This window comes from Mauremys reevesii, linkage group 2 (genome assembly GCF_016161935.1).
Source record: "Mauremys reevesii isolate NIE-2019 linkage group 2, ASM1616193v1, whole genome shotgun sequence".
Taxonomy (NCBI): domain Eukaryota; kingdom Metazoa; phylum Chordata; order Testudines; family Geoemydidae; genus Mauremys; species Mauremys reevesii.
In genome coordinates, this window is record NC_052624.1 from 80,134,331 (window position 1) to 80,149,541 (window position 15,211).

At 45.0% G+C, this 15,211-nt stretch overlaps 1 protein-coding gene across 4 annotated transcripts; it reads right to left on the minus strand.

Moving 5' to 3' along the window:
• Window positions 1-819: 819 nt before the first annotated feature.
• Window positions 820-13,875, minus strand: LOC120399473 (C-C chemokine receptor type 5-like). Of its 4 annotated transcripts, none has more exons than XM_039527740.1 (4): window positions 13,759-13,875; window positions 12,580-12,682; window positions 3,458-3,637; window positions 820-2,654 (listed from the first exon to the last, which is right to left on the minus strand). In XM_039527740.1, exon 4 carries the CDS (start codon window positions 2,641-2,643, stop codon window positions 1,588-1,590), a length of 1,056 nt encoding a protein of 351 aa, XP_039383674.1. In that variant the 5' UTR covers window positions 2,644-2,654; window positions 3,458-3,637; window positions 12,580-12,682; window positions 13,759-13,875; the 3' UTR covers window positions 820-1,587. The 4 variants fall into 4 exon arrangements, with proteins under 4 accessions (XP_039383674.1, XP_039383675.1, XP_039383676.1 ...); XM_039527741.1 differs by lacking the exon at window positions 13,759-13,875 and adding an exon at window positions 13,316-13,394; XM_039527742.1 differs by lacking the exon at window positions 13,759-13,875 and having other exon boundaries at window positions 3,458-3,634; window positions 12,580-12,724.
• Window positions 13,876-15,211: the final 1,336 nt, after the last annotated feature.

Sequence of the window (15,211 nt, forward strand, 5' to 3'; positions counted from 1 at the left end):
AGAACCACTGTTCTAAGGGCTTTATAGAAACATAAGGAAACAGGAATTGCCATACTAGATCAGAAGAGTGGTCCATCTAGTCCAGAATCCTGTCTCTGACAGTGGCCAAAACCAGATATTTCAAAGGAAGTGCAAGAATTCCCAGAGAGGGTGTCCCTGATCCATCAAAACACTAAAGCACATGCATGATCTCAGGCACATGAGTACCCACATGCTTCAAGTTATCTGTTTAAGTTCTTTGCTGGACCTACATTTTATGGAATAGCCTGCTTATATTCTGCTATTAATCTCATCAAAACTCTCATTACAAACTTTGGGAGTTTTAGGTACAAAATAATGGCTGGATAATGTCCTACTACTATACCAACAAAAATGCTTAACACTTCTAGACAGGGATTGAATTGGGGGAAAAATGCTATCTCCCAGATACCATCTACTTGCAGCATCAAAATGAGATGCCACATACAGTAGATTACGCAGAGCTGTGATCCTTCTTTTGCTTTCTTAGGTGCTTTGATCAGCAGTGAGATGGTTAATGTAGACACATAAATTATTAGCATTGGCATTTGAGTTAACTCAATTTAGAAAAAATGCTGTTCAAACAACCCCCCGCAAACCTCTAAACAACCACATTACTGATCTGGTATGATCCAGACCAATTCAAACCCTATATATAATGTCTTCTCTCTCTCTCTCTCTCGAGTATTGCACAAGAATTGAGTTACTGATCAATCTGTACTAATTAATAACCTTTTTTTTGGTGGGAGGGGAGTGCATATTTTGTTAATTTCTTGACCATGAAACAGAATCATCTACTTGAAACAACCATTGATTTAAAATGATTATTTTAAGTATATTTTACATATCTTGTAAATAACTTTTATGTATGATTTAGCAGGACCATATAGTTAACAAATTAAAATTTAATGTGAAAAAAGACAATACACAACCAAAAAAAAAAAAAAAAGCAGAAGCAACTAGAAATGCTGGATTTTTTTCCCCCAAATGTATGGCATTTTCTAGGATTTCAATTTTAAGATTTTGTATTACAGATGTCAATTTAACATAGTTAATGCTTATATAGCACCAGGTTTGTGTGGGATAAAATACATTTGAATACAAATGAGTGGCATATCTCGTACTAAGATGTGAGAGGTAGTTCAAGATGATGCATCTCCACTTCTGACCTCATTTCATGTTCTAAATTATACTTTCTCTTAAGTGGTACGTTGGAAGTTTATTCCTGAGCCCAGAGACTTAGTGTAAAGAACAAAATCACAAGAGTCAAGTTGACCAAAATATGGCATATCTATTGTATTTTCTAAAAAAGCGGTGAACATGTCTCTACCAAAGTCTAAATTTATATATCCAAGTAAGTAGTTAGGTATGCACACCCCCTTTTTAAATGTACAAATACCCGTTTGTATGAACAAATGCGGTTTTTTTCTGGAGAAAACTCATCTGCATCTATATTGTGTCAGTACCCCTCTTTTAGTGGCCTCTTTAAAGCCAAGTATTCAAAGCATTTTGGTCCTTTGCACAACTGTTTCCACAAAAGTGAATGTAACTTTTTTACTTAGACACCCTTCACAATGCAGCTGAGAATTCCTGCTCCCCCGTAGATGGGGTGTATGTGGAACTAACTCGGTCAGGTGCCTCAGCATAGAGAAATGGGCAATATTTACATAAATGGATTGCAATGCGGTTTCGGAAAAAGGTATAAAGATATTTCCTAAACTTTTCACCAGCAAAGGCATAGATCACGGGGTTGATACAACAGTGGATCATTGCAATCGCTTCTGTCACTTGGATTGCTAGCTCCAGCTGACTGCTCCCCTCACAGTTATTTAGGGAAAATGAATCTTGAAAAGTGTATATGAGAATAACGATGTTGTATGGTGCCCAGAAAAGAAAATAAACAAGCATTATGATAAAAATAAGCCTGACTGCCTTATGTTTTTTCTCATTCCTACATCTCAGTAATGTCCTTATAATCTCGGCATAGCAAAAGATCATAATGACCAGTGGAATGACAAGTCCCAGGATGTTCATCTTTAAAGTCTGGAATTGCTTCCATTTACTTTCCTGTCCCAATGGATAATGAGGGCTACATGTAAAATGAGATGACTCCCTTTTAGCTTTGTGAAATATAAACCCTGGAAGAGAGGCTAATATTGCAACACCCCAAATGACAACACTTGTGAGGATGCCATAGGTAACCGTCCTAGCCTTTAAAGCAAACACTGCATGGACAATGGCCAGATATCTATCTATTGTCAAAAGTATTATGAAAAAAATTCCACTGTAGAAGCCAGCATAATAGATCCCTGAAAGAATTTTACACATTGCATTTCCAAAATCCCACTCACGTGCTGCGTAGTAAGCCCAAAATGGCAGGGAAAGAATAAAAAGCAAATCAGAAATCGCCAGATTCAGTAGATAGATGTCAGTCATGCTTCTCAGCTTCTTGTATTTTATCAGGATCAGCACAACTAGCGCATTTCCCACCAGGCCAAATATCAGCACCAAAGAATAAAGTGGTGGCAAAAACAGGGATGCAAATTTTTTGACATCAGCTTTTTGGCATGGTTCTGAGCCACTATAATAATCATAGGTTGTCATGTCAGTTCCTTCTTTATCCATCTTGTTCTGTCCTGGATGAAGAAAGAGATGGTAGAAACTAAAGAGCTGGACTAAAACTCAGACAAAGATTGGAATTTTACCACAAACAATAATTTTGGTGGCTTGTGGTGACTCCCATATTTCAGCTGCCTAACACTTCCTATTATAAAAGATTATAGCAATTTTTTTGAGAAGCTCTGAGATTTCCATTATTTGCACTAGGCCTTTGAAATGCAGTGGGGAGAAAGCCTTAGGGCTAGAGAAGTGCCTTTTCTTTTTCCCCATGAAATTCTGTTTAGGTTTTGCTGTGTTATGACATAAAAATACAAAAATGTCACAGCCCACTGTTACTGAAAAATTGCCTACTTTCTCATGTTTACAATATAATTATAAAATAAATCAATTGAATATAAATATTGTACTTTTCAGTGTATAGTATATACAGCAGTATAAACAAGTTATTGTCTGTATGAAATTTCAATGTGTACTGACTTCGCGAGTGCATTTTATGTAGCTGGTTGTGAAACTAGGCAAATATCTAGATGAGTTGATGTACCCCCTGGAAGACCTCTGCATCTCCCCAGGGGTACACATACACCTGGTTAAGGACAACTGTCCTAAAACACCAGGCTTACACTGCTGCCTAAGCAGCAGCAGCAGCAGCAGCCACTGCACTGGTAGTGCTTAGGAGCTGTTATAACAGCTGTGGTGCAGAAGGAGAGAGAGTCAGGTTGGCTACCCACTAACCACCCACCCAGACGTAGCATGTGGCCACAGCAAGCTGTTCCCCCCAGCTTCCCCCTGGAAGAACCACATGGGACAGAAATTCCCCTACCTCTTGGGAGGATGTGGGCAAAGATGCACTCCAGGCTCCCCTGAGCCACTCTCTAGATGCAGGTGTTCACATACACATGTGTTGTGCCCTCAGATGATAGCTTTCTCCTGCCGGTAGTTACTGTAGCTCAAATGGTAGATAACTGTATGCCTATGCCAAAGTTTAAGAATTCAAACCCTGCTGAATACACATGAAAGAAGGATTATTAGAGTTGTACATAACTGAATTTGTTTTATGTGTTTTCTTCTAAAATGAAAAATACATAAAAACTAAATTAATAGAAAATTATTTAGGTTGCAAAGTCAAGTACTCAAAAGTTAGGACATGCCAGATTTATTGTTGCCTGTGGCACCTTAATTCTGTCCACTTGTGCACATACATTGTGTTACAGTATTTAATTACATGATCCCCTTGCATTTTTCCCACAGGACCTTTTCCACAGTCAGTGCAAAAGATGGATGCACAAGGGGGCAGAATTAAAGTTGCATAGGCAACCATAATGCAGGCGGTTCCTATATTTTGATTTTGCAGCCAAAATAACATTCTTTTAGCCTTGTTCATATGTACACAACATTTGTAGGAAGAGACATGCAGTCTGGTCAGTCTCATCTTTTTTATTTCCTTGACAGTAAACAGTACATGATTATACCTGTATCATATAAATATGTAAAATATAATGTTGACCAGACTTATGAAAATACTCTGACTTAGTTGTTGAAACCCTAAATACTGCTGATTAATGACTGCAAGTCTACAGATGCATGAACTGCACACACTTGTGGGCCAGATCTTTAGGTGGTGAAAGTTCACCTAACTTCATTGAAGTCAATGGAGTTATACCAGTTTATGTCAACTGAGGATCTGGCCCTTAATGTACAGTATTATATGTTATTTTTATCTAGATAGAGATATCTTGCAGTAAAGAGTTAAAATTATTACTGGCCCATTCAGAAGCAAGCTGATCTTAAAAAGCAGTATCAGAGGGGTAGCCGTGTTAGTCTGGATCTGTAAAAGCAACAAAGAATCCTGTGGCACCTTATAGACTAACAGACGTCTGTTAGTCTATAAGGTGCCACAGGATTCTTTGTTGCTCTTAAAAAGCAGAAAACTGAGAGAGCTGATCAGAATTTAAGGTGTCATTGTCTTTAAGAGACAGGGTTGCTTTTCAATGAAATAGTTGCCTTTTTTTAGTTGCTGTGTCTCAGGGACTCTTGGTGCCAACTGGCAGAGGGCATAGGAGATACTCAGTTTTCCAGGGATCCCCTGCATCAGATATATGCATAATAATTCCCCCAACAATCAGTGGCACTGGAACACTTTTAATAGTGGGGGTGCTGAAAGCAGTTTTTACTTTTTACCTCATGCTCCCCCTTACTCCAGTGCACGTCTCCCCCACCCCCCAGAGCTTGGACCAGGAGCAGAGCTGTGTCTCTGGGAGAGGGGGGAACTCAGATGGGGTAAGGAGGCCAAGTCTGGGGCCATAGCTGGGGGCAGGCGCGGGGCCAGGAGTGGAGCCCTGGGAGCAGGGGGTCGGGCATGGGGTTGGGAGTGGAGCCCCAGGAATGGGATGCGGGGCCAGGAGTGGGACTCTGGGCATAGGTCCAGTGGCTGGGGAGAGGGGTGCAGGGCCAGTGCCCCAGAGCAGAGCTCCAGTGCCCGGCTGGGAGTGGGGCCCCAGGTGCAGAGCCAGGCATGGAGCCCCAGGTGCAGGCGTCACAGGCCCAAGAGCATGGGGCCAGCAACCAGGGAGCAGGTCCCGTGGCCAGGACCTGAGTCCTGAGTGCAGGACCAGCGAGCGGAGTCCTGGGTGTGGGATTTGGAGCAGAGCACTGGGCATGGGGCCGGGAGCAGGGCCCCTGGCATGGAGTCCTAGGCATGGGGCCAGCAGCTGGGGACTGGGCCTAAACAATGGCATGTGAGGTCTCTGCTGAGAGCCAGTAGCCCACTGGTCATCATAATCATTGCAAAATGTGTATACAGATAATATTTAAGAACATTATGTATCTATACTAAAATTCTTAAGGATTTGGGATTAGGGATAAGGATTTGGGATTCAGGTGGGTCACCAGGAGGTGACATACCTCAGGAATATTCCTTTCAAGCAGGAGGTAACAGATGCTTATCTCTCTATCTGGTCATGGGTGTACTGGGCCTTGTAGGCCTCTCAACAGATGCCTGTTGGCCTACTGAGACAAATGCGAGTCAAGAGATTGTGAAATCTTCAAGAGAGAAAATGTACAGGAAGAAATAAACAGCAGCAGAGGATCATCTTCAGGGGCGGCTCTAGGCACCAGCTAAACAAGCAGATGCCTAGGGCGGCAAAATATATGGGGCGGCATAATGCTGGGGCCCCAGCTCATACCTGAAGCAGCATCCCAGGCTGGATCCTGACCGCCCTGGGGGGCGGTAACCAGGCTGTTGTTCTGCCGCCGAGTGCAACGGGGCAGGGAGCCGGCTAAGTGGGGAACATGTCCCCGCCGCTCTCCCACAGGCAGCGGCCACCCCCGACCCCTCAGGCGGGAGCCAGTAGCGGAGCCCTGCCCCAGCTGCAGAGGACAGGCCGCTCCTCCTCGGCTTGTCCCCACTGCTGCAAGCCGAGGAGCAGCCCGTCCTCTGCAGCTGGGGCAGGGCCGCGCTACCAGCTCCCTCCTGGGAGGGTAGGGGGGTGGCCGCTGACTGCAGGAGAGCGGCACGAACAAGCCGAGGAGGAGCGGCCCGTCCTCTGCAGCTGGGGCAGGGCCGTGCTACCGGCTCCGCCTGGGAGGGGGGCGCTGACCGCAGAAGAGCGGCAGGAGCCGGTAGCACGGTCCTGCCCAGCTGAAGAGGACAGGCCACTCCTCCTCGGTTTGTCCCTGCCACTGCAAGCCGAAGAGCGGCCCGTCCTCTGCAGCCGGGGCAGGGCTGCGCTACCGGATCCCACCTGGGAGGGTAGGGGGGTGGCCGCTGATGGCGGAAAAGTGGCGGGAGCCGGTAGCACGGCCCTTCCCCGGCTGCAAAGGACAGGCTGCTCCTCCTCGGCTTATCCCCGCTGCTCTCCCGCGGTCAGCGGCCACCCCAACCCCCCAGGTGGGAGCCGGTAGCGCGGCCCTGCTCCGGCTGCAGAGGATGGGGGGGAACATGGCGCCTGGGTGGGCTGCTCCTCCTCAGCTTGTCCCCGCCTCTGATTCCTCCTCCTCTTCCTCTCTGCGCCGCCCCCTGCCAGGGGAGGGGAGAGGGGAGCAGAGCGGCAGCCCGGGCTGAGCCCAGCTCCTGCCGGGGGAGGGGAGAGGGGAGCAGAGCGGTAGCCCAGGCTGAGCCCAGCTCGTGCCAGGGCCAAGGCGAAGACCAAGGATGAGCAGGGCTGGGATCCAGCAGCAGCCCCCAACCCCTGACCTTGGGAGCGGTGGTGACAGATGAATCCACCTCGGGCCAGATCCGCAGCAAGGTAAGAGTTAGGCCAGGCAAGAGGGTTTTGTTAAAATCAAATGTTAAAATTACACTAGTAGGAAATCGTTTTATTTCACTAACTACAAATTCTCTGTTTTCATTATTTTTTAATTTTAAACAGTCAAAACAAAACTGCACAGTGCAAACATGTGTAAAAGCCAAAAAAAAAAAAAAAGCCGGGTGGGGGAGGGGGGCAGCCAAAATTTTTTTGCTTGGGGCAGCAAAAAACCTAGAGCCGGCCCTGATCATCTTTATGAGAAAAGACAATGGATTGGTAGGGAACATCTGGGGATGCTGACATACACTGGAATCTTTCCCCGAGGAGGCAAGGTGACAGCATGACTTGTCTCATGAATGGACAATCACAGCCAAGCCTGGCTGTAAAAGACTGGAAGGACTTTGGGTGAGCGTTGCTGATAAGACAGGAGAGTATCTAGATATGTAAGTCTAGGTTCTAGAATGTGTGTTGTGATTTTATTTTATTTGTAACCATGTGTTTCCAAAACTTCCACTTGCTATTACTTGAATCTCTATACTTTGTTAAATAAACTTTTACGTGTTTTCACTATAAACATCTCTAAGTGCTGTGTGTTCAATGGAGTGGTGATGAAAGGTGTAACTGGTAAGATGGAGTGTATTGTTTTTTGGAAATGGCAAATCTGTGAGTGTCCAGTGGAACAGTGGTAAATACTCCAGGGAGATTCTTGGAGGGCTCAGGGGTTGGAGTATGCCAATCACTAACCTGGAGTGAGAGAGAAGAGCCTGCATAAGGCTAGAGGGGAGTGCTTGTGTTGTCCGTGGCCAATGGAGTGAGGGAACTGACCAACAGCAGGCACAGAAAAGCCTTCCTTATGCTAGGGGAAGTGCCTCATGACCCTGGGTACCCCGGGAAGTGTCACAATTCCTTCATATCAGTTTTCTTTTTTGTATTGTCAAATAACTATAGACATAGGGGTACCAGCCCAATATGCCCCACTGCATAATTCCCTTAAACACATGGTCGCAGTATGGCCAAGTGTAAGAATAGTAACAAACTATGTGGCATTTGAAGTGCTGGGAGCAGAGTTAACAGCAGGGAGTTAGACTATGTACACCCTACAGCTTAAGTTGGTATAAGTTATGTTGCTCAGGGTGTGAATGATCCATCCCCCTCAGTGATGTAAGTTACACCAACCTAAGCACCAGTGTGGACAGCGCTATATTGACAGGAGAGCTTCTCCCACCGACACAGCGCCCACCGCTTGGGAGGGCTGGAGTAATTATGTCAACGGGAGAGCTCCCTCCCATTGGTTTAGAGCAGGGGTTCTCAACCTTTTTATTTCTGATGCTTCCCAAACATGCTATAAAAACTCCACAGCCCAGCTGTGCCACAATAACTGGTTTTCTGCATATAAAAGCCAGGGTGGTGTTAGGGGGTAGCAAGCAGGGCAATTGCCTGGGGCCTCATGCCCCAGGGACCCCCATGAAGCTACATTGCTCAGGCTTCAGCTTCAACCCCTGGTGGCAAGGCTCAGGGACCTGGGCTACAGCCCCAGGCAGTGGGACTTCAGCTTTCTGCCCTGGGCCCCAGCAAGTCTAATGCTGGCCCTGCTTGGAGGCCCCCCTGAAACTGCTCGAGGCCCCCTAGGGGGCTCCAGACCCCTGATTGAGAACTACTGGTTTAGAGCATGTGCACTAGCAGTGCTACAGTGATGCAGCTGCTCTGGTGTAAGCTCTGTAGTGTAGCCATTGCCTTAGAACAGTGATTTTCACACTTTTCTGGGGATCCAGTTGAAGAAAATTTTTGATGCCTGCGACCCAACGGAGCTGGGGATGAGGTTGTGGGAGGGGTGTGGGTGGGGCTCAGGGCTGGGGCAGGGGGTTGGAGTGTGGGGGTGAGGTCTGCAAAGTGGGGCCGGGAATGAGGGGTTCAGGGTGTGGGAGGGGGCTCTGGGCTGGGGCAGGGAGTTGGGGTGCAGGAGGGGGTCAGGGCGCTGGACTGGGGGCGCAGGCTCTGGGGTGGGGCCAGAGCTGAAGGCTTTGGGGTGCAGGAGGGGATCCAGGTTTAGGGGGCTCAGGGCTGGGGCAGAGGGTTGGGGTGTGGGAGGGGTTCAGGGCTCTGGGCTGGGGCTGGGTAAGAGGGGTTTGGGGTGCAGGAGGGGCTGTGGGGGCTCGGGGCTGGGGCAGGGGGTTGGGGTGCAGGAGGGGGTCAGGGCTCTGGGCTGGAAGTGCAGGCTCTGGGGTGGGGCCGGGAATGAGGGGTTTGGGATGCAGGAAGGGGTTCCAGGTTTGGGCGGGGACTCAGGACTGGGGCAGGGGATTGAAACGCAGAGTTGGAATGCAGAGTTATCTCCAGTGGCTCCTGGTCAGTGGCACAGCTAGGATGCACCGTGGACCACACTGCGCCCTGGAAGCGGCCAGCAGCTGGTCTGACTCTTAGGCGAAGGCGCATAGCACTGCCCCCACCCCCCAGTTCCCATTGGCCAGTTGCCAGACAAAGGGAGTGCAGAGCCAGTGCTCGGCGCGGGGGCAGCACGCGGAGCCCCGTGGCCCCCCTGCCTAGAAGCCGGACCCTGGTGTCAGAAAAGGTAGGCACTAGCCTGCCTTAGCTGGGCAGCACCACCGACAGGACTTTTAATGTCCTGGTCGGTGGTGCTGACCAGAGCAAGGTGACCCAGCGCCTTACATGACCCAGTAGTGGGTTGCAACCCACGGATTGAAAAACACTGCCTCAGAAAAGAGACCTGAAAAAGATTTTGCAAGGAAAGCACTTGCAGCAGCTAAGAGGACATGGACTTTTGTTCAAGGAAGTAGAACCCTTTGCCCTCTGTGATGATATATGGCTGAACTACGCTGCTATAGAATCTGCATAAGGATCTTGCTGGTCTGCAGGAACTCTCATCCTGACCCTTGAGGATCATAGAGAGAGGGACATGGGCCTATAGACGGTCATTAAGAAAGATGGGGATGCACGATGGGGAACAAGATGATTTTCTTTTTGGACATTAGCCCCCTTTAACCTATTTTGTCTCTTTGTTTATCTGACTGGACCATTCTGCTTTTATTAAGACCTTGTCAAACTACTTGTGGAAAATTATCATAATCACATGCATAGCAATACATTTGAGTTCTTTTGAAAACTAAATAGGTGAAAATTTCAAAAGTTAGTAGTGATTTTGGGTGCTTCATTTTTTGTGTGTCAAATTTGAGACACCTTTAAAGATGCCTGATTTTCAGAAAGTTCTATGCATTCTCCCTGTGAGACAGTTGTTCCACAGCTGTGTTGACTCTACAGTCATTGTGAAAGTAAAAGTGTGGTTTTGTTGGTATAGTAAGCTGTTATGGCTCAGATACATTGGTAGCAAATGAGTTTAAAAGATCGTATTTTATATAGTCACTTTTAGCAGTACTTTAAGAAAATAAGCTTCTCCAAAAAGTAGCCACTAACCTTTTCCCTCAATAGCTTATTTTTTGTGTTTGGTTTGGTTTGCCTGCACAGTCACTTGCAGAATTGGGGCCGTTCTTTGTATCTGTGGTCTGAACAACTTAAGAAATTGAATTAGCTTCAAGAACTCCAATAAGGAGAACAAGCAACTCCCAATGTGTCTTCTGCTCATGACCAACATGACTCTCCTTAACCAGGTGCAGCTATCACCAAGGAGAGAGTTGTTTAGAGAAGTTGCTGGTGTTTAGGGAATAAAATAGCAGTCCTGCTCAGCAGAATGAAGCATTTCAAAAGCGAGTGCTGTGGAATAGGTGATGGAATTTGAGACTGGTTAGAAATAGTGGACATGTGTCTTTATCCTAAGCTTGTACTGATCAGAAAATAGAGGTGTAACAAATAACTGATTTGGAACTGATTTGTACAAGTATCTGGCCATTTTGTTAGACTGATACAAATCTGATTCTGAAATGTCATCAAAACAGTGATATAATGGCAAACTCTTTAGTTATAGCCCCATTTCTGTCCTTGTCATCAAAGCTGCTTCTTGCTGCCTCATCCTTGTGATGTGTTTGTATCTTGCTCCCACTTTCTCCCTCCACTTTGTCTCTGGATCATGAGAACATCACCTTGGTGCTTGTCTTCTTCTCCCCAACCTGTCATCAGTGCCTAAATCCTGTTATCTCTCCCTCCTTTCTGATTGGTTCCAGTAAAATACTCCTACTAGCCCAGCTCCTTTCCTTGCTTCAGAAACCTCTCTCCACAGTATCTGAATCTGAGGTTGGTATCTATCCATCAGATACCGATAACCACCGTTGGGTGCCAATTTTAAAAGAGCAGGATTACCTTATCCCTATATGCTGTATCCCATGAAGCAATTTCTCCCACTCTTTTAGGAAACTGTTATCTAGTGCCTAAGACACTTGACTAGGAGTCAGATGACCTGGGTTTTATTTCTAGCTCTACCACTGAACAGCTGTTTGATTTTAGGCAAGTCATTTCACCTCTTTGTGCATCAGTTTCCCCATCTATAAAAGAGAGATGAAGGTACCCACATACCCACAAACTGCTGTATGACCTATGGATGAAAAGCACTACAATATGGGATATAAGTATAGTCATGACCACAGACTACAATTTCTTCCCAGAAATTTGCAATCAGCCTATCAAAAATTCTGTTTGTCTGGTGCAAGTTAACCCAATCGTTATTGCTTTTGAGTTAAAAAGCCCTCCATGCCTTAAGCATACACAAAAATCAGGAAAGCCAGATAATAGTTTCACAGAAATGTTCAGATCAGAGCTATTTTGAAAAAAAATGGCAAAGATTAAAAAATTTAAATGTTAGAATGTGGAGTAAAACTTTACCGTAAATGGCTAAATCACACAGGACTTCCTGTAGAAATATAGTGAATGTAAATAGGTCACATCACACACAGTTTTAAAATTACAATACCAGTGTTTCTGCAGTCATTCTGAGATAGCTGTAAATATTACTTAGCTAGATAGATTCTCCTCTCTTTTGGACAGAAGGGGGATCATCTTTTAATATTCAATGGTAAATTGGTACTTAGGAATGCAATTTCCATTAATTATGACAGGAGTTGTCCACTTGGCATCTTGGAGTCAGGACTGAATCCTACAATCTTTATTAAAGCAAAACTGATTTCATATCACTGTGAAGGACTGTAAAATCAGACCATTTGTATAGTGTGCTGAAAAGATTATATATTTTAGATTAGGTCTGAAGGATTTTGTTTAATATGCTCACGTTCTCAGATTTCAAACCAATATTTTCCCAGTATCGGAGCAGTTCCTCAGCTTATATAAATCCATGTAGCTCCACTGACTTCAGTGAAACTTCACTAGTTTATACCATTTGCAAATCTGGTCCATTACTGTGTTTTCAAAACAGATTTTTCTTCTTGATACAACTAGTATCAAAGTATTGACAGAAAAATCTTTCCTGTTCAATTCAATTGTTACAGAGAGATCTTATTCCATTGCAATCTCATCCACTACAGTCCCTGGAAATTTGCCTCGTTGCTTATTTGGTTTCCCTTCTGAACACTTTAATGGTTATATCCTTTTAAAATACTTCATTCCAGTATATTTCCCCTGCCCTTCTCAATTTGTTATTTTGATAGACGAATCCATTAACAAATGATTTAGCAGATACTATACTGTGTTTACAGATATAGGCATTTGTGCTACCTCTTAATCTACATAAGCAACTAATTAATGTATAAATACTAAAAACAGATGAAAGATGACTTACCAAATGTCTAAGAAGTGCCACTGATGTCTTAGTTTTTTAGACCGGCTGCACTGCGTAAATCAGTTTTGCACATAACAAACATAGGGCAGGCATACACCCCTTCCTGTGTGAAGGATACAATATTCATACGGTTAGCAGACTTTGAGTGAACAAATCATTGTTACTTAAAAAAAATTAAGCAGTTCTTCTTTTCTAAAAAGGACTTTCAAATGCTCCTATAAAAAGTGTGTTAAAGCACAGATGTATAGATTTTGAAATCCTAGTGGTGGGACTTAGGTTTCACAATCCAAAGCTACAATTATAGAAAGAGTTTGGTTTTGTTTGTAACCCACTCTTAGCATTGCAGCATGTAGTGGTGTGAATAAGGGAAGAAAGAGTTAGAAGGATACATAATTTCTTGTTTTTCATTTGGGGAACTCTCTGTGCCACACTTGCCAGAGGCAGGCATGATATCCAGAAATTGGGTGTGGCAAGCACTAGGTGTGCTCATTAGCTGTTTGAAGTTACTTTGGTGATTTCCATTGTGGGCAAGCAGATTGGCAGGATGCACCCAGAGTCTCTTTCAAAGGGAACTCATGGGGAATGGGAGGGGTTTATAAATAGAGGGAGTCATATAAATATGGGGTTTATAAATATCTGGAGCCATAATACTCTTTCCTGCCTGGTGCAGTCAATCTCTTCTTGAATTTACCCCATGTATCCATACAATAAATCCCCTTACTATAATCAAACTTACCATTAGAAATTATCTTTAACATATTCACAACCAATCACAGGCAATTCCAAATCTGCCACAGCTGTCAATGAGTTTTTCCCAAGTAAGGGAAGGACTTTGTTTTTCAAGATGAAAAAAGTAGGAAACATGAAAGAAAGAGGCTTGTCTCTTTCTAGAAACATAGGAATTGCCAGCCTGGATCGACGACCCGTGGTCTGTCTATTCAAGTATCCTGTCTCCAGTAGTGGCCAGCACCTGCTGCTTCAGAGGAAGGTGCAAGAAAGCCTGTAGTGGGCAATTGAGGAGAAACCTGCCCACAGGTAACATTTCTTCCTAAACCTCAATAATTAGAGCTTGGCTTATGTCCTGCATAAGAGTTTATATTCCTTCCAAAACTGTTGGTTTTTGCTGTTTTAATTATTAAGCTTTGTAATCTGAGATCACAGTGAAATAAACATACAGACCTGTGTTTTTCCCAGTAACCACACCAGTTTGTGATATATATGAAACAATATGTGATCAGAGGTCTGTCAATGTAGATCATCAATTCATCAAGATAGATCCATCTAGTTATCACTGAAGAGATAGTAAATGTCGAATGACAGGAGTCCAGGAAGGGGCATAGTGAGGAGAGTTGTGCGCTAGAAAGGATGTAGACTGTGGTTAGGGGAGGCGTTCCAGAAACATAGGGCCAGCCCCACGGTGGAGTCTGGGTGGGGCCTGAAACTCATATCCTACTTTTTGACTATCTTGAAAAAATGCAAATTACTGCATGGTATTTTCTGTTAGATTTCCTGTGCATCTGCCACCAGCTATCTCAATGATTTGCTGGCACAGAGGAGATGGAGTCTCAGTCCCTCCACACCCATTCGGCACCCCCAGCTTCTTCCCTGTGAGTTCTTTTATCCCCAGCTTGTACCTCCCTTAGGCCCATTTCTCTCCCGAGTCCCCAGTTGCTCTTCAGGCTCATTCATCTCACTGAAATGTTGCAAAGTAAATGCTAGTGTGAGTTTATATCATTTACCCTTCTAGTACTGCATTAATTATGTCTATGTGTGAATGTTGTCTCTAACTCACCTGAAGGTGGGGACTGAGCTCATTTGCTACAATAAAAGTGAGGCTTGATAGCAGAAAGTTTGAGATTTACTAGGGCAGGGAGTGGATGTCAGAGAGCCACGTTCCCTGGTCTTGGAGTGAGAGGCTCTCAGGGAGGAGGAATATATTGAGATTGGCAGGAGATTGAGAGGGGATGAAGCGGGGGTACAGAGGACTGGGATGCATGGAAGTAGGGTGCAGGAGACTGGGAAGAGCATGAAGGGGAGGCAGAGGAATGATGGGGACAGAAAAGGGAACATGGAGAGGGATGTAGAGCAACAGGCATGTTTCATTTTAAATACTTAATACTCTGTAGATATAAAATTTTAAGGGCCAGATTCTCTGGTTGGCTAATGTCTCTTTATACCACCTAAGTGGTACAAAGTGATCACACAATGGCAGAGCTGGCTTGTGGGAGAATCCAGTTTGCTCCTCAGTGCTACATAATTTTTCCTCACTCACTTTCACTCCATCTGCTTTATAATACCCACCCAAACTGATATTTGCCCCCTAAAATTAAAAAAAATATATTTTCAAAGGTCAAGTACCAAATCCCTCCAAGTTTCTTGGTGAATGGGGGCTGTCCCAGCTGCAACATCTTTCAGGATAGTGCAGCAGCTCTATACCCAGTAGGTTTCATTTCCCTGTGGGCTGGTGTGGGGGAGGGTTCTGGTCCATGACTCAACTTCTTCTCCACCCCCTTTGTGGTTATGGGCGTTCCCTTGGTGTCAATCTAAGGAGCACTCCCTGCACTTTCCCAGGATCCAGAGCTGAAGCCTTTTTCCCACAAAGACAATAAGAAACACTGAGCAGATGGAGCTT